Source organism: Schistocerca piceifrons, chromosome 3, assembly GCF_021461385.2.
Source record: "Schistocerca piceifrons isolate TAMUIC-IGC-003096 chromosome 3, iqSchPice1.1, whole genome shotgun sequence".
Taxonomy (NCBI): Eukaryota; Metazoa; Arthropoda; class Insecta; order Orthoptera; family Acrididae; genus Schistocerca; species Schistocerca piceifrons.
Window position 1 is genome coordinate 57,617,876 of NC_060140.1, and position 18,642 is coordinate 57,636,517.

Here is an 18,642-nt window from a genome sequence, read left to right on the forward strand (position 1 = left end):
TTGCAGAAGACTGGATGCCCACCTAAGCTTCTGCAAAAACATTAATCTCTTTCCGTGAGAAAATGCAAGCGAAGGTCTGCTTCAACGGGAAAACATTGGAAGCATTCCATGTAAGTAGCGGTATAACACACGGCTACGTGTTCCCACCTACTGTATTTGGGATCTTCTTTTCTCCTCTGCTGTAATTTGCTTTTGAAGACTGTAAAGAGGGGACGTGTTTACATTCAAGGTCTGATGGAAATCTTTTCAACACTACCCGCCTCAAGGTCAAGACCAAAGTAAATACAGTTCTTATTCGTCAGTAGTTATACTCACACGATGGAGCTCTAGCAACAAACACATAACATGAACTACAGAATTTAATTAACAAATTATGACAGCATTGTGAAAAATTTGGTCATACCATCGCCCTCCAACAGACTATGATCATGGCACAGGGCACCACAAACCATCCATCCTTCAACATTCAGAGCAGTTCTTTCCAGGTAGCTGATGACTGTATCTATTTGGGATCTACGATATGTAGCAACTTGCCTGTGAACAATGAGATTACTAAAACAATTACAAAAGCGTCATTCATCGTGGCTAGATTGAAAAACACAGTATGGAACAATGATATTCTCACAAAAAAAAGTAAATTACAAATAAACAACCCTTATGTTATCACACCCTTCTCTATAGCTGTGAGATGTGGAAAACTGTTCCTAAGCACGAATATCGACCGAACAGCTTACACCTTCACTGTCTCCCGAGGGTCATGTCGTAACCGCGACAGGAACGGTCGCGAGGTTGTCGCTAACGAAACCATGGCGGGACCGAACGGGAGCGGCCCGCAAACAAATAAGACGGACGAACGGGAATGGAAGGACAAGCAAGACGACAGACAACTGAGCAAGACACCCAGATCAACAACAAAGTACTAAGCAATGGGGCCACAAGAGATAACCTCACGAAAACAAAACAACGTCCACTCGTAAACGGGAAGTAAGCACACGCAACGTAAACACGATGTCTGTAAGCGAGATATCAACTGACTCAAGGCGAGTACCGGACTGCTTTGCTGAGCGAGAGGCAGCCGCCTAAATAAATGACAGGGTATGCCGCTATTGGCCGCTGGGACCACGTGCTCCTCAGTGGCGCCCTGTCGTAGGACTCGGGGCCAGGAGCGCGGGCAGCCACGGCTTACGGAGCGACTGTTGCAGAGACCTCTAGTGGTCACCGAGTTCCATGCCATCTGGTGCGGATTCGAAACCAGTAGCGCTCGGTAGCAGAGGTCATTCATATCTTTTGGAGAGATAGAGTACCCAACACCAAAGTCTTACAGCTCGCACACACAACTAGCATTCACGCACAACTGAGCCACCTGCGTCTAAGATTAAGATTGCTGGAACATATAAGGTGCATGGAGCCTGAGTGAATACTGGAGAAACTGCCGTAAGGGGAGAACTTCAAGAGGGTGTGAGGCCAGTGGGAAGACCACACCTTCGCTTTGAGGATGTCTGCAAGAGAGACTTGACCAAGGCCAGTACTAATCCAAGCCGCTAGGAAAGTACTGCTGATGACCGCGAAATGAGGTCAGCCTTGCAGAGGACGAACGCACATAAGAACAAATCAGGAAGAGGACAAAACGGAAAGGGAGGGCAGTTTCTGGTCAAAGTCCCTAAATTTTCACGTTCCCTAAGTGCAGAAGGGACTGCCGCTCTCGAGTGCGAGTCTTCAGCCACAGCAGACGTTGCAGACTCTGAACCAAGTACCGCACACCATCATCCTTCGAGCATGGACGGATGCCAAGTAAGTAGCAGTTTTGCACCCGATTGCTGAATGTGAGATTATGAGGGACCAGCGAATTTAGGAAATCATCTTCATATAGTAACTAAATGAAGGAAAAAGCAACAGTTGCCGAATTTCTAAACGACCAATGCAAAGCCTATAGTGGACGTTCTCGTCAAAGGTAGGACCGAAAATTTTGCGCAGTCGGGGCAACTAATGTAGCAAGAAGCGTGTCTGCGAAACACTTCTAAACAAGTAGAATTTTCTCTTTGGAAAAATAAAGATTTGCGAACATCTCGTGTAGCAGATTTATCTCGTCAAACAGATTTATGTTCGGGTATTGTGAAACGTAAATACCTTTATGTTTTCTGATATCTTCTCTCTCTTGCGGGAGAAGAGTTGTAGGAAAAAATGGCACATTCTCTTGCAACCTGTGCAATGAGTCATGAAACCAAAGCAAATAAAAGAACAGAGACTGAGAAGACACAAAAGCACCTAATCCTTTTCTATAATACGAGAGAGTTGAGTGAGAATAGGTTTACTTTCGAAGTTAACAGTCCCCTGTGTCTGCGCATGCGCACTATGTAACGTATTTGAGCTCTCAAATCCCCACACTCGGCAAAGTCAGTTGACCGCTGACGTCATTGCCTCATTCACAACGTGGTTGGCGGCTGATTTACACCCAAGCACATGATGCGCACAGACAACGAATAATTGACTTTGAACATAATGTCGCTCATGTAAAACGGGCTTTAGGCATCGGTCTCAGTTATTTTTTGCCACATGACAGACACAGTCTACGGACAGAGCACAGGTGAATTCTGCCGCAAGACTTAATAATAGAACCACAGGCTATTAACAGACAGTACCATCAACCGGAGTTACTTTCCACAGCTTAGGTCACTTTACACTCTTCCCACTAAGTTCTATTGAGCGCTGCATTTGGCTGGTTTTAGGAGATTCTGAGTTAAATCGCCGATTAGATAAGTGATAGCTAACTTTATTGTTTGAAAAGTCGTGATTGTGTTGTTCTTACTTCATTCGACGGTACGTCACGATCTCTATCTGTTTTTCATTGCCTAGAAACTTGTATTGCTATGTCACAGTTATGCTCTAGTAGTTGCTATTCTTTGTGTGAAATGTGTTTCAATAAGGCCACGAGAAGTGGGAAGTGTAGGCGAAAGTCTTTTTTGTTGTGGAGGCATGTTACTAGCAGGCCAAACGTAACCCAATGTATAAGACTCACGTTTGGGTCGGGGTTACTTTGCAAAGGCTGGTGCATGCAGACAAAAGCAGAAAAGAAAAGAAAATACTAAGAACGTTATTGGACAAATAGACAAAGTGATATCTTGATATGAGAGACACTTTAAGTCTGTGAAGATGACAGGTGTCTCAACATACATGTTTGTATGGACTGTTGCTAAGAATATCTCTGAACTCAATTATCAGGACATCCTGGATTACTTGATGAACCTAGGGTATTACGAAGAGGGTTTCTGATGTTGAAAGAACATCTATAGTCATTTACGTTAATAGTCAATATTCGCTGAAATGGAGTAAGGTTTCATGGTGCCCCACGCCACTCTGGAAGTGATATAAAAGTGGGGAGGGAGAAGCTTTTACTCCGAACACAGCAGAAATATCGTTTTCAGTTTACTTCATAAAAACGTAAAATTTTAATTACTCACCATGTTGCATTTATTCTTGTAATGTGTTCCGACAACTCAAAAAAGCTGTGAAAAGTGTTAGGGCAATTCAGATGTCTGTTTTATTTCCATTTAAAATTTGCAGAGATATGTAAAGTTACCAAATACGAGCCAATACTGCCGAATATCTTGCAAAGTATATGTCCGTGTAAAGTTATCTCTTGGACAGGGTGGCTTTCCACTATTGTTTTTTTTTAATTTAAGATATGTTATATATATGATTATCACTCATTTTGAGGCTATAATTGTTCTTAAGAACCTTGACGGTAGACAAAAACCAGTTTCTATCAATTATATAACTAATCACAATTTATAAAATAAAGGAAACACAAATATGAAATGCAACCCCAGCTGACGGCTTTTGTTACTGTCATATGTAAGGTTTGGAAATGTAGGTAAGAAGTAGGTCTACTTACACAAATCATAAAATTGGCATTCAGTGACAATTAAAGTTTAAGAAAAACAGGCGAAATACTGGATAGGAGTTGACAGCGACAAATGATAAGTGATTGCCCAAGATATCGAAAACATTGACAAAATTGTGTACGTGTACGCTATCGTGAGCAAGCTTTCAGGAAGGAAAACGCAGTGCAACAAAACAGAAGTATAAACGACGTGGTACAGGGTCTAACTGGCTGAAAAACGCGGCATTTCCTGTGTATTGATTTTGCCACTTTTCTATCAGAAACGAAAACAAAACAAAAAACGAGCTCTGTAATATCGGAAAAAAATTATTTCCATGTATTGAAGAAACACCTTCGACGTTATGAATCAATCGTACATAGAAATATACATAATGTGCAAATGTATAAATAAAGCTGATCCGCTTGTCCACAATGAGATATTGTTAACGTATCTCTGCCAACACCTCTCCATAGCTCTATAGATGGCTATGGTTTCCACGTACAGCCTTTGTCGCTTCGCATTTGAAGGATGTCAATAGCGCTGCCGAAATCTGACACGACTGTGGGACTGTCTTAGTAGTGAAGAATGATTGTATTAAAACTTCACTCATGATGCGGCATTTTTTCACGAGATCAACGTTAATGATGTCACATATGTTAAACTATGTCTGGCGACTAAGTCTAGTACAATGATGTATTTGTGTAGGTACACTCAGCGGCATATGTGGGTACTGTCTGAGAAATATGTTGCAAATAGAGTTAGTGGCAAAGAAGTAATAAATTTCATGCACGATGCGGCAATCTCTCACGCATCTCATTGTTTATGAGGTCATGTCTCCTGATGTATGACAGGTAGGTTCTCCCTCGGGCATGGGTGTGTGTGTTTGTCCTTAGGATAATTTAGGTTGTGTGTAAGCTTAGGGACTGATGACCTTAGCAGTTAAGTCCCATAAGATTCCACACACACTTTTTAACAGGTAGGTTGTAGCTATTGTTGCCTCAGATTAAGGGATATGTGTAACAAGTTTAGTTGAAATCGTTCATGTGGTTTAGAAGATGTGGAGCGTACACATATGCACACACATATACATACATCCATTTTTATAATGAATATGGATATAGAAATAGATATAAGTTGTGTTTTTATATGCCATCCTAACCTCAACCCATGAAAACACAAAGCACTGGGAAAGAATTCTTACTTGTATAGCTGCGAGTGAATGAAGAAACTGTCAAATTGCAACATAACCTTGTCCTAAAGCTACAATGAAGATCAGTCCATCACCACCATGGGAGAAACAAAGGCGCATAGTAAGTCCATTAACAGATGAAGGCACCACAATTTGCAAACCTTTCTGACTAATTCATACGAATCAGTCACTAGATGCTGCCACAGATCACAGCCGAAATTGGCAACTTTCCTTCCACCCAGACCTATTCCTGTCTCAAGGTGGAATGTTAGGAGAAGTCACAAGGCCGTGTCGTATACGACACTTGACTAAAAAGATGTTTTTCCCCATATAAATCAGTTTCATTTGGTTGAAATACACAACACACATTAGTGCACGCGGTGTTTTCTGTGCAAACAAAAACGGTATATCAGATATAATTGAATTTTCCTTGAGACATTTTGAGTCTCATCTTTATCTGTGATAATTATAAAAGCTGAAGAAATGGATTAAAACTTGTTTCACATCTTCGTCTTATTTTCCCCTCCTTTGATCGTCACTATTGGCAAGGCTCTCTGGCTTTGGAACAGGGGCAGCTGAATTTAATGAAACTACTAATTGTTGTTGTTTATAGGTCCACTAACTTCGACTTCAGAGCATTTCTGCTCAAGCTAGAGAGGGCTCTTCATTCACTTTATAGGAAGCACCAGAAATTAGTTATATGTGGTGACTTCAATAAAAATTTTGTGTATGATGGTGTAAGAAAAAGGATGTTAGTAGCTCTCCTAAATTCATATGGTCTGATGCAGACTGTGATTTTTTTTCAACTAGGTTGCAGGGGAACAGTCGTACAGCCATAGACAATATTTTTATTCATTCTTCATTACTAGATGGGCATTCTGTTAGTAAACGCGTGAATGGCCTTTCAGACCATGATGCACAAATTTTAACACTAAAAGGCTTTTGTATTCAAACAAATGTCACACGTTATTATAAGCTATGTAGGAAAGTTAATCCAACAGCAGTAGAGAGTTTTTCAAACTTGCCAAGGAATAAGAGTGTCAGGATGTTTATAATGCCGATAACATAGATGATAAATTTAATGCCGATAACATAGATGATAAATATAATGCTTTCCCTAACACATTTCTCACGCTCTTGACAGTTGCTTTCCATTAGAACGCTCTAAGCGGGTACTAGCAGTAATAGACAGCCCGTGTTGCTGACTAGTGGGATAAAGATATGATGTAGGACAAAGCGGAAATTATATCAAAATGTTAGAACTATTCTCATAAAATTAAAACTATATATCCAGTTGCGAAGGAAGTGTAAGGTCAGGACAAGGTCGACGATGTAAAGTCAGTTCGTACAATTTAACAATCATTTTCTGAGCTTTGCTGGTGAATTAAAAAAAAATTTAGCTTCTACAGAGAATCATATAACTCTCTGGGCAAATGGCTTTCCGAGATTGATGTCTGAAATACTCCTCTGTGATACAGACAAGGGAGAGATTGAGTCAATAATTAAATCACTGAAGGCCAAGGACTCTCATGGTTATGATGGAGTGCCTAGCAAGGGTAATTGATCGTTTTATATCACACGATTTGCTACTAAATGCATAGTTCGGCTTTAGAAGTCCCTTAACACCTGAAAATGCTATATTCTCGTTTCTTTGTGAGGTACTGTATGGGCTAAACAAAAGATTTCGAACGCTAGGCACAGTTTTTAATTTAGGTGAGGTGTTTGATCGTGTTGATCACAAAATGTTGCTTCAGAAAACGGAATATTCCGGTTTACAGGGTGTACCTCACGATTGGTTCACCTCATACTTTAGGATCAGAAAACAAAAGGTCATTATTCACATTGTTGAGAATGGTCGTGATGTGTTGTCTGAGTGTGGTACATTCAAGTGGGGCCGAGGGGGGGGGGGTGCCCCAGGGATCAGTGTTGGGGTAACTCCTGTTTCTTATTTATATAAATGGCATGGGCTCTATTATTATGAGTAACTCTAAAATATTCCTGTTTGGTAGTAAAGGATGTTGTGTGCAACGTTGGCTCGATTTCAAATAGTGCCGTTCATGACCTGAGTTCATGGCTTGTGGATAATAAACTAACGGTAAATCACAGTAAGACTTAGTTTTTGTAGTTTCTAACACACAATTCAACAAAACCTGACATTTTAATTTCACAGAATGGGCATATGATTAGTGAAACTTAACTGTTCAAATTTCTAGGTGTTTAGATGATAAACTGTCTTTGAAAGCTCACGTTCAGGATCTTGTTCAAAGACTTAATGCTGCGATATTCACTATTCGAACGGTATCGGAAGTGAGCGATAGTTCAACATGAAAATTAGTCTACATTGCTTATTTTCATTCGCTTATGTCTTATGGTATTATATTCTGGGACAGATCTTCTAACATGATATTTTTTACTCTGAACCGGGTGGTTCGGGCAATAAGTGTGTAAGTCCACAAACTTCTTTTCGACCCCTGTTCACGAGTCTTGGTATTTTGACGCTGAGCTCTCAATATATAAATTCCTTACTGTCATTTCTTGTTAAAAATTTAGATTATTCCCAAGATTAAGCAGCTTCCACTCAGTTAATACTCGACAGAAATCAAAGCTGCAGTTTGATCCGACTTTGTTAACTCTTATGTAGAAAAGTGTACAGTATACTGCTGCATCCATTTTCAATAAGCTACCGATAGAATTAAAAAAATCTTAGCAGTAATCCACGCGCTTTCAAATCTAAACTGGAGAGTTTCCTCATGGGTCACTCCTTCTATTCTGTCGAGAATTTCCTTGAAAAATTAAGCTGATTCTTGTTGTATTGTTGACTGCATTTACTCCAACTTCAGGCTTTAATTTTTCAGGTTCATGGACATTTTACTTTTATCTGTTATTATCCTGTACTGACACGCTCCATGACCTTAAATATTTGCTCCTCAATTTGATCCTACCGAACGTGACATGTAAGTAAATAAAATGAAAATACGCTTGTGTAGGACATAATGGGGAAATCCTGTCTGTAACTGAGGCGTAGCTGATTTATAGGTCTGATATCACTGAATTTTCCTTGTGACATTCTGAGTCTTATCTTGATCTACGATAACGATAGAAGCTGAAGAAATTAGTTGAAATTTGTGTCATGGCTGGGACTTCAAACCTGGGTTTCCTTGCTTACTAGGCTAGGGTGCTACACCAATAGATTGCTACGGTGGTAGTGTGCTACTCTAATACCGGTGTGCTTCAGCAGTAGCTGACGGTCAAAGAAAGGGAAAATAAGTTGAAGAAGTGAAGTTTGTGTTAGCAAGGACACTGGACCGAGGTAGTCCATGCAGCTACAATACTGTGCTGATGTAATGAGTAGCGTACCTGTGTAGTAAACAAAGATACCTGCGTTCAAGTTCCGGCCATGGGATAGATCTTAAATCATTTCTTCAGCTTCTACGATTATCGCAGAAAACGAGCGTGTCACATTGGAGACCGCCTTGCGGCGGGGAGGCTAACCTCGGCCGGCTCGCGCAGGTCGCTGCGGTGCGCGCGCAACACGCTGCACACGCACCTGTTCGCGAGCTTCGCGGCCAACAACGCGCTGTGGTTGTCGTGGTACGGCGCGGTGGTTCCGCGGCCCGCCGTCGTGTTCGCCAACGGCGCGGGCTGCCGGCTGCTGGCGGCCGCGCTCAGCTACGGCCTGCTGGCCAGCTACACGTGGATGCTGTGCGAGGGCCTCTACCTGCACACGCTGCTCGTCGCCGCCTTCGTGTCCGAGGCGCGGCTGGTGCGCGTGCTCGCCGGCCTCGGCTGGGGGCTGCCCGCCGCCCCCGCGCTCGCCTACAGCGTGCTGCGCGCCACCGACGCCGACCCCGCCGAGAGTGGCCAGTGAGTACTCGCGCCAGCCGCTAGAAAAAAACTAACGCACTGAAGTGGGTACATATTAAAGTAACAGTTACTGCTACATCTTCATTCATACCCTTAGCACCCTGTGTAGTACAATGTCCACAATACACTACTGGCCATTAAAATTGCTACACCACGAAGGTGACGTGCTACAGATGCGAAATTTAACCGACAGGAAGAAGATGCTGTGATATGCAAATGATTAGCTTTACAGAGCATTCACACAAGGTTGGCGCCGGTTGCGACACCTACAACGTGCTGACATGAGGAAAGTTTCCAACCGATTTCTCATACGCAAACCGCAGTTGACCGGCGTTGCCTGGTGAAACGTTATTGTGATGTCTCGAGTAAGGAGGAGAAACGCGTACCATCACGTTTCCGACTTTGATAAAGGTCGGATTGTAGCCTATCGCGATTGCGGTTTATCGTATCGCGACACTGTTGCTCGCCTTGGTCGAGATCCAGTGACTGTTAGCAGAATATGGAATCGCTGGGTTCAGGAGGGTAATACGGAACGCCGTGCTGGATCACAACGGCCACGTTATCACTAGCAGTCGAGATGACAGGCATTTTATCCCCATGGCTGTAACGGATCGTGCAGCCACGTCTCGATCCCTGAGTCAACAGATGGGGACGTTTGCAAGACAACAACCACCTGCACGGACAGTTCGACGACGCTTGCAGCAGCATGGACTATCAGCTCGGATACCATGGCTGCGGTTACCCTAGACGCTGCATCACAGACAGGAGCCACTGCGATGGTGTAGTCAACGACGAACCTGGGTGCACGAATGGCAAAACGTCATTTTTTAGAATGAATCCAGGTTCTGTTTACAGCATCATGATGGTCGCATCCGTGTTTGGCGACATCGCTGTGAACGCACATTGGAAGCGTGTATTAGTCATCGCCATGGTGGCGTATCACCCGGCATTATGGTATGGTGTGCCATTGGTTACACGTCTCGGTCACCTCTTGTTCGCACTTACGGCACTTTGAACAGTGGACGTTACATTTCAGAAGCGTTACGGCCCGTGACTCTACCCTTCATTCGATCCCTGCGAGACGCTACATTTCAGCAGGATAATGCACGACCGCATGTTGCAGGTCCTGCAGGGCCTTTCTGGGTACAGAAAATGTTCGACTGCTGCCCTGACCAACACGTTCTCCAAATCTCTCAGCAATTGAAAACTTCTGGTCAATGGTGGCCGAGCAACTGCCTCGTCACAATACGCCAGTCACTCCTCTTCATGAACTGTGGTATCGTGTTGAAGCTGCATGGGCAGCTGTACCTGTACACGCCATCCAAGCCCTGTTTGACTGAACGCCCAGGCGTATCAAGGTGGTTGTTTTGGGTACTGATTTCTCAGGATCTGTGCACCCAAATTGCGTGAAAATGTAATCACATGTCAGTTCTAGTATAATATATTTGTCCAATGAATACCCGTTTATCATCTGCATATCTTCTTGGTGTAGAAGTTTTAATGGCAAGTAGTGTCAGTAGTCCATGGCCTCTGATAACTTATTCCGTGAGTAATGGCATCAAAGCGTATTAAACGCGAATGGCGTTCTGTGGTCTAGCCATCCATGCTGCGTTCACCTTGTTCCAAAGTTCATCTGTGGTGGTTGGGATTGCGTCACGGGGCTGAACTTGTCGTTTCACCATATGCCATACATTTCTGATTGGCCACACTTCTGGTGACTTAAGGGCCAGGGCAAAAGTCTGACATCGTATGCCCCGAGAAGTCACATGTTCCTGCAGCAACACGTGGTCGTGTCTTGTCTTGAAGAAAAATGGCTTCTGGGGTGTTGTTCAGAGAGGGTGTGGCTACGGGTCATGGGATGTAATTCACGTAGGTCGCACTGGTCAAAGTGCTGTGGACACGCAGAAACTGTCATTTGTGGATCTACACAGTAGCGTCCCACATCATAAGGCCTTGAGTTTGCGCTGTACGCCTTGTGCGAATACAGTCACTGTGATGCCGCTCCCCCTGTTTGGGACGAACCGAAAGCGTTTTCAAACAAACGGAACAAGTATTCGTCCAAAAACACTATCTGATACCATTCCTGTCACAGTGACGCAGTTCCACACACCATTGGTGTCTACCACGTTTCAGCACATTTGTCAAAGGTAGAGGGAGATGTGGACGACGAGCACATGACACGTGCCGTTATAAACGGTGACCGACTGTCACCTCTGATACTGAATGATATGGTACATTGTTCCAGTGTTGCACCAGAGGCGAGGAGTACGCAGATCTGTCCTGCAATGCGATTCGGATAAGGTGTCGAACTTCTCGGAGGTGGTCTCGGTGGTGCGACGTGACCCGTACCATCGTGTTCTACGTGCTTCCGTAAACCATTGTGGACACACCCATTAGGCTGCCGAAACACTAAGTCCCACACGAGCATTAGTTTCCCCGATGGATGCACCACATTCTCTCATACCAATAATGCGACCTCTTTCAAACTCACAGTTCTGACGTTACGGTTTACGCACAAATCTCCTTCCGTTAATAGCAACAACGAAAGCCGTAGACGCATTTTCCCGGTAGGCCCGAAATCGATGTTGATCTTGAACCCGTGGGCCGACATGGTTCAAATGCTCATCGTTTCTGCAGGACATACTAATGTAGATCTCCTGTGAACATCAAGGCCCTAATTCTAGCCGTTCAAGGTGCTGGGTTTTCTTGTTGTTGTTGTGGTCTTCAGTCCTGAGACTGGTTTGATGCAGCTCTACATGCTACTCTATCATGTGCAAGCTTCTTCATCTCCCAGTACTTATTGCAACCTACATCCTTCTGAATCTGCTTAGTGTATTCATCTCTTGGTCTTCCTCTACGATTTTTACCCTCCACACTGCCCTCCAATGCTAAGTTTGTGATCCCCTGATGCCTCAGAACATGTCCTACCAACCAGTCCCTTCTTCTAGTCAAATTGTGCCACAAACTCCTCTTCTCCACAATTCTATTCAATATCTCCTCATTAGTTATGTGATCTACCCATCTAATCTTCAGCATTCTTCTGTAGCACTACATTTCGAAAGCTTCTATTCTCTTCTTGTCCAAACTATTTATCGTCCATGTTTCACTTCCATTCACGGCTACACTCCATACAAATACTTTAAGAAACGACTTCCTGACACTTATCTCTATACTCGATGTTAACAAATTTCTCTTCTTCAGAAACGCTTTCCTTGCCATAGCCAGTCTACATTTTATATCCTCTCTACTTCGACCATCATCAGTTATTTTGCTCCCCAAATAGCAAAACTCCTTTACTGTTTTAAGTGTCTCATTTCCTAATCTAATTCCCTCAGCATCACCCGACTTCATTCGACTACATTCCATTATCCTCGTTTTCCTTTCAAGACACTGTCCATTCCGTTCAACTGCTCTTCCAAGTTTTTTTCTGGCTCTGACAGAATTACAATGTCATCGGCAAACCTCAAAGTTTTTATTTCTTCTCCATGGGTTTTAATACCTACACCAAATTTTTCTTTTCTTTCCTTTACTGCTTGCTCAATATACAGATTGAATAACATCGGGCATGGGCTACAACCCTGTCTCACTCCCTTCCCAACCACAGCTTCCCTTTCATGTCCATCGACTCTTATAACTGCCACCTGGTTTCTGTAGAAATTGTTAATAGCATTTCGCTCCCTGTATTTTACCCCTGCCACCTTTAGAATGTGAAAGAGAGTTTTCTTGGGAACATGAATTTACATTCACTTTCCGTCTGTTCTGAACCCGCTTTTTCCTAAGCTCCAATTACACTTTCCCGAATCACTCCAAGTTTCTAAACTTCACAAGGGAAACAATTGCTCAGCATCATAAATGTTTATCAGTCATGGATAGCAGTGACGTGTATTTTTAAAGTGGATCTAATTTCTACCATTTTAGGTGTTCGTTGGACTTTTAAAAATGCAAAGTTCCTTCTGTGGATTTTATTATTCACTTCTTCGTTTATTACGTATGCAACTCTTTCAACCTTGATAACAATTTGTGGAAAACGTTAGTTATACTCAAAACTTTCGTAAGATTAATGTGTCCTTCACATAGCTCCCGATTAAGGGCTTGCTTTTTGGTATAAAGGGACTTGATTTCATAGTTCAGTCAAATTTGTTTCATTTTTTGTGCACTGGCTGAACTGATTTGCCGGTAGAATAATGTAATTAGGTACAGCATTATCGGACTCCTAAACTTTATACAGGGTGATCCCAGAAATTTTGCGACAAACTTCGAAGGGTCGTAGAGGGAGTCTTGGGGGAATCGAGGTTAGAACCCGGCAGCCAACGTGACTTTGTACGCTGGCGGGCTAATGGCGCGACGTCTCGCGTTGTTAGTTGTCTTTCAGTGATGAGTGAGGGACTGCGACGATCCCCAGTTGAGAAGATGGAGCTAGTTGATGCGTAGCAGGCGTTCTCTCCTGTGAAAGCGATGCTCTGTTTGCTAGGTGGATGACGATTTCGGACACGGGTTCTCTCGCACAGTTTATTGTTCTCCTAGAATTCTCTGAAAGTTTCAGTGATTTTCCATATACTTTCCTGATTTATTGTCTAACGACTTCTCATTGTTTCCTCATTTTGCTCCCTTACGTCAAATGAATTTTATAGAAAAAAATTCCGTAGCTCGTAGGTTCACTGTCATTGTTTCTATATCGTATGGTGCTAAGTTCGATTACCAGCTAGATTTTGTTCGTTTTGGGACTGCTTGTTGGTGCGTTCGTGTTGTCTCAATCTTTTCATCTCAAATTCGTCTCTAAGAAGCGGAACTCGAAAAGAAGTACTTGCACTACGTTGCCGAGGAACTCCAGGTGGTACCTTCCAGACAGTAATGCCATACGATTATTTCATTTCGTAGATAAACTAAAACGGCTTCTATCAGTAAAACGAGTTTTTTTTCTTATAGTGAGTTTGTAAAAACTTAATGGCGACTGTCGTATTAGTTAAATCGTCAAATGAACTCTGCCATTAATTCTTCGTATAATTCTTTTTGACTCCAGGTTAAAGTTCAGTAATGCTTTCGAGAGGCAGCATGTTTCATTACAAACAACATCTGGAATGATTAATGTGCCAGTAACTAATTGTAACGTACAGATGCATTATTCTTTCCTGTTTAATTTTCACACTGTTTTATATAAGTTATCCCCATACTAGCGCCAAGTGAATCTTCGATTCTTGTACATATTTGATGTCCACAATTCATCAACACTTTTAACACGTCAACACTTCTTTGTCATTTGACATTGAAATGGAAGAACAAATGGTTCATCTTTTCTACAGTGCCAAACTTGCACATTGCTCTTGGTCATAGATGTAACGTATGGAGATGCTCAGTATGTCTGTGGGTATTATTTAATGTCGCTGTTAACGCAGAGCTTCCATCTCGATTGAACATACCAGGCATTAACAGGCTTCAGCTTTGGCCGAAGATGAAATGATGGTATGGCATAAAGCGTCCCAAGTACGCTAATAGAATTGGGATAGAATATTAGCTACAGCTATTTTGTTTCTGTGTTATGTATAACGTAAGATATAGTGACGGACGGATCTGTAGCGTATCTGGAAGACAATGTTAGGTTAACATGAGAACGTGATGTAGGCGTAGCTGTAATTCCGGTTATGGCGAATATTTTACATTTATCGTACTTCGGTGAGAGATTATCTCGCAGTTTGTTGTCATCGTGGATCAAAACAGAGGGGGCGTACTGATGGACTGAATGATGTCCACAGTCTGTCTTTGGAGCAGTTAGTTCATGGGACACGTTTGTGTAGCAGAGCATAATGTCTACCTTTTATTACTGCTTCGATGCTCCGTTAATCTACTCTGCTACCGAAAAGGACTTTTTTATCTGTATTTAAATTTATACCCTATTATAAGTCGGGGTATGTTATGCTTCGTTTATGTTACATCATCAAAATCAAATATCAGGCACAAGCCCCAACTGTCGGTAGATCTGTCACGAACCAGCAGTGGTGATGGACCTCAGTGTTGTCCTTCCAGTAGGCAGATTCTGGACAACCAGCGCTGCCCTGATGATCTGATCTTGGATTCGGCCGACATTCGAAATGCGATGGTGGTTCGTCGCCCAACCACTGCTTTCCTTTCATGCCTTTATAACTGCCTTCTGGTTTTTGTGTAGACTGCAAAGGGCCTTTCGCTCCCTGTATTTGCCCCCTGCCACCTTCCGAATTTGAAAGAGAAAATTCCAGTCAACATTGTGAAAACCTTTCTCCAAGTCTACAAATGCTAGGAACTCAGGTTTGCCTTCCCTTAGCCTATCTTCTATGGTAACTCGTAGAGTTAGTATTGCCTCACGAGTTCCAACATTTCTATGGAATCCAAACTGATCTTCTCCGAGGTCGGCTTCTACCAGTTCTTCCAATCGTCTGTAAAGAATTCCTGTCATTATTTTGCAGCCGTGATTTATTAAACCGATAGTAGGGTAATTTCCACACCTGTCAGCATTTGTTTTCTTTTAAATTGGAATTATTACATTCTTCTTGAACTCTGAGGGTATTTCGCCTGCCTCAGACATCTTACTCACCAGATGATAGAGTTTTGTCAGTGCTGACTCTCCGAAGGCTATCAGCGGTTCTAGCGATATGTTGTCTACCCCCGGGGCCTTGTTTCTACCTAGGTCTTTCAGTGTTCTTTCAAACTCTTCACGCTGTGTCGTATCTCCCATTTCATTTCACGTACATCCTCTTCCATTTCCATAATATTGCCCTCACGTACCTCGCCCTTTTATAGACCCTCGGTATACTTGTTCCACCTTTCTGCTTTCCTTTCTTTACTTAGGACAGGTTTTCCATCTGCGTTCTCTATATTCATACAGGTGGTTCTCTTTTCTGCAAAGGTCTCTTTAATTAGCTTTTAGGAAGTATCCATGTGTAACCTCCCCCTTCACTTTTCGACCTTAATGACAGCGAAAAATTAAACCGCGTGTACCTAATGGAAATTTGGGAAAAGCAATCGTCACTGAAGTTAATTTATCGGTAAAGAGGGAGGAAAGGGTTACATATAAATGAAAGGAAAAATGCTAATGAAATAAGAGATTTAACTTTGAACTTGAATTAAATGATTCTGAACAATTAACAATAGTAAAATTTTGTACGTACCAGGCTGAGCTGCAGTCACAGGTAAGCTAAAATACCGTAAGAAAACTGGCACTCTTAATTTGTGGTTGTGTAATCTAAATATTGTAGCCAGCTATGAATACCTTAACTGAACTTTGAAATTAAAGCAGTGAAATCGAATTATGCTGGCGTCTGAATTTCAACGACACTCGGGTTCATTTCGGAAAAGGAAGGGACCCTGCTTGGCAATGCAGTTGGGACAGTGAGTAACAAACGTTCATGCTAAGTTGCTGTAATTTTGTGATGCAACAGTTTGAAAAGTTTGAAAAGCAGAGGTCTGCCATACAGTTCTAAAACTTTACGTGCTTCCAGTCTTCCTTGTTGGTTGATTGAAGGTTTGAAGCCGTCGATCGAGGAGGTGGCGACAGTCACTCATTGTCGGCCGTCGCTGTTGCAGAAGCTGGACGTCGGCGCGCCTTCTTCTCGACACGGTCACCAGACGAAACGGGCCCTTGATGTGTGCCAGCTAATGCTTCCTCTCCGCGACACCATGTCAGAAACGATCATCGCAAGTCGAGCGCAATTACATGCTGGCAAACCCCGAAAGCGCGGCAACTCGCGGGAGCGTCACACAACACACCTGTTCCACTGCCCCAACCCAGCCAGACTCCCTCTGCTCAGCCCACGCTCCACGCGGCAGAATTAACACTACCAAAGATCCTAAACACTTTGGTTCTCCACACGACCTATTGATGTAATGGTTCGATAGCATAGTTTTCCATAGGCAAGACCCAGCATAAAAATACAAATAATATTTACAAAACAAACCAATTATACATCGACATAAATGCATAAATATACATATACACAAATAGTAAAACAATTACAATATATAAAGACACAGAAATGTCATATCTTCAGGTAACAAAATAAGGAAAAATCTATAGTACAATAGATGGAAATAGGAGGATATGCATTTCCGGCGTTACACATGTTACCCCTAGTAATATATGCCCGTATATGCTCATGTATGGCCTCTAGCCATCCCTGAATGATTTTAGGCTGGTGAGTTCAGATGTATGAAGGCGAAAAATTATTTAGATTTTTCAGTACTGGAACAGAGCTCAAGCACGCAATGTACATAAATAAGAACATAAGCTGATTTAGCTATTTCCATTACATAATATTTTCAGTGGAAAATGAGCTTTAACGAAGTTCTCACGACATTGTTGGTTATGGAAAAAAATGGTAATAGGTAATGTAAAAAGGCTCCATTTATTTTATTATAGGTATTGTTTGTCGTGTTTGTTTGTAAATATTTTGCCTAGAAACAAATGCCGATGTTCTGAAATATCCTTCCACTCCTCGGCACTTTGCCAAATACAATTGATCAAGATTATGCCTTGGTCATTAATAAGCTTCGTCGTTTTCAGTTGCTCTATTCCGATGTTATATATTTTTGTATCACGGATGGTGACATATAACGTCACATTCGCTGCTTGGTAGTGGGCTAAGCGAACTGATGTGATGTGACAGTCAGTGCAAATAGACACTGACTTGAGGTGATGTCCAAGATTTTTGCTCTTGATAGTTAATAGCCCAGTTAATTCCGGATATGAAATGAAAATTGTTAGAGTACCTACAAAACGCCTACACAAAATTCAGGGAGCGTACGAAGGGTATCTAACTGTACTAGTGGCATAATGAATTTAAGAACTTATGATATGCATTACGGACGAACCTACGCTTTCCCGAGATCACGTGACAACGGTGTCACTGTACCTGTATGGTGACAACATAAAATCAATTATGCTCATCTGAATGCTGACTCCAGATACATTGCTACTCTATGGGTATGTCCAGAGACAGTCACACTGTTTTTCTACTTTGTTCCATTGGACACAACCCTAGCATTCCAATTTAGACACAGCAGATCATACAGATTCTGGGATGTACAGCCTCTGAGGGGGACTCTGTAAACAATAGCTCCCAAACAGCAGCCACCTGCTCTACGCCATATGCAGTGACCTGAAGCGACTTCTAGCTTAGACACGTTACATGGTTAAATGGCTTCTGTGGGCAGAGGATCAGATTTAATCATCATTTTGAAAGGACCCTTGTACTAAACTGTGAATCTACACTGATCAGCCAGAACAGTATGACCACCTAGCTACTAGCAGGCATGTCCAGCTTTGGCACGGCTAACAGCGGCGAAGCGATGAGGCCTTGGTAGGTCAGAGGGGGAGGTTGGCACCACATCCGCACGTACAAGTCACTGAATTCACGTGAATTCTTAAATGTGTTCGATTGGATTCAGATCTGGCGAATGAGGAGGGGGGGGGGGGGGAGAGGCAGCACATCAATTGTTGGAACTCGCCACTGTCTTCCTAGACTCACTCTATGACACTCCTGGCCTTGTAACATGGCGCATTATCTTGTTGAGAAATGCCGCTGCTGTTGGGGAACATGCACTTGGTCTGCAACTAATGTTCAATAAGCCTCGGCCGTCGTGGGGTGCGTTGCACGAACTTCGCAGGACCCATGGATTCCCACGTGAACTTTCTCCAGAGCATAATGGAACCGCTGCTAGCTTGGCTCTGTACTGCTGTAC

The 18,642-nt window shown here is 42.7% G+C and overlaps 1 protein-coding gene across 1 annotated transcript in view; it reads left to right on the forward strand.

The window, feature by feature from the left end:
* LOC124788385 (calcitonin gene-related peptide type 1 receptor) overlaps positions 1-18,642 on the forward strand; it is a 299,112-nt gene that overhangs the window by 223,162 nt on the left and 57,308 nt on the right. Inside the window, exon 5 of the mRNA XM_047255651.1 lies at positions 8,581-8,934. Coding sequence (XP_047111607.1) covers positions 8,581-8,934 — 354 coding nt within the window. The remainder of the gene's footprint in view (positions 1-8,580; positions 8,935-18,642) is intronic.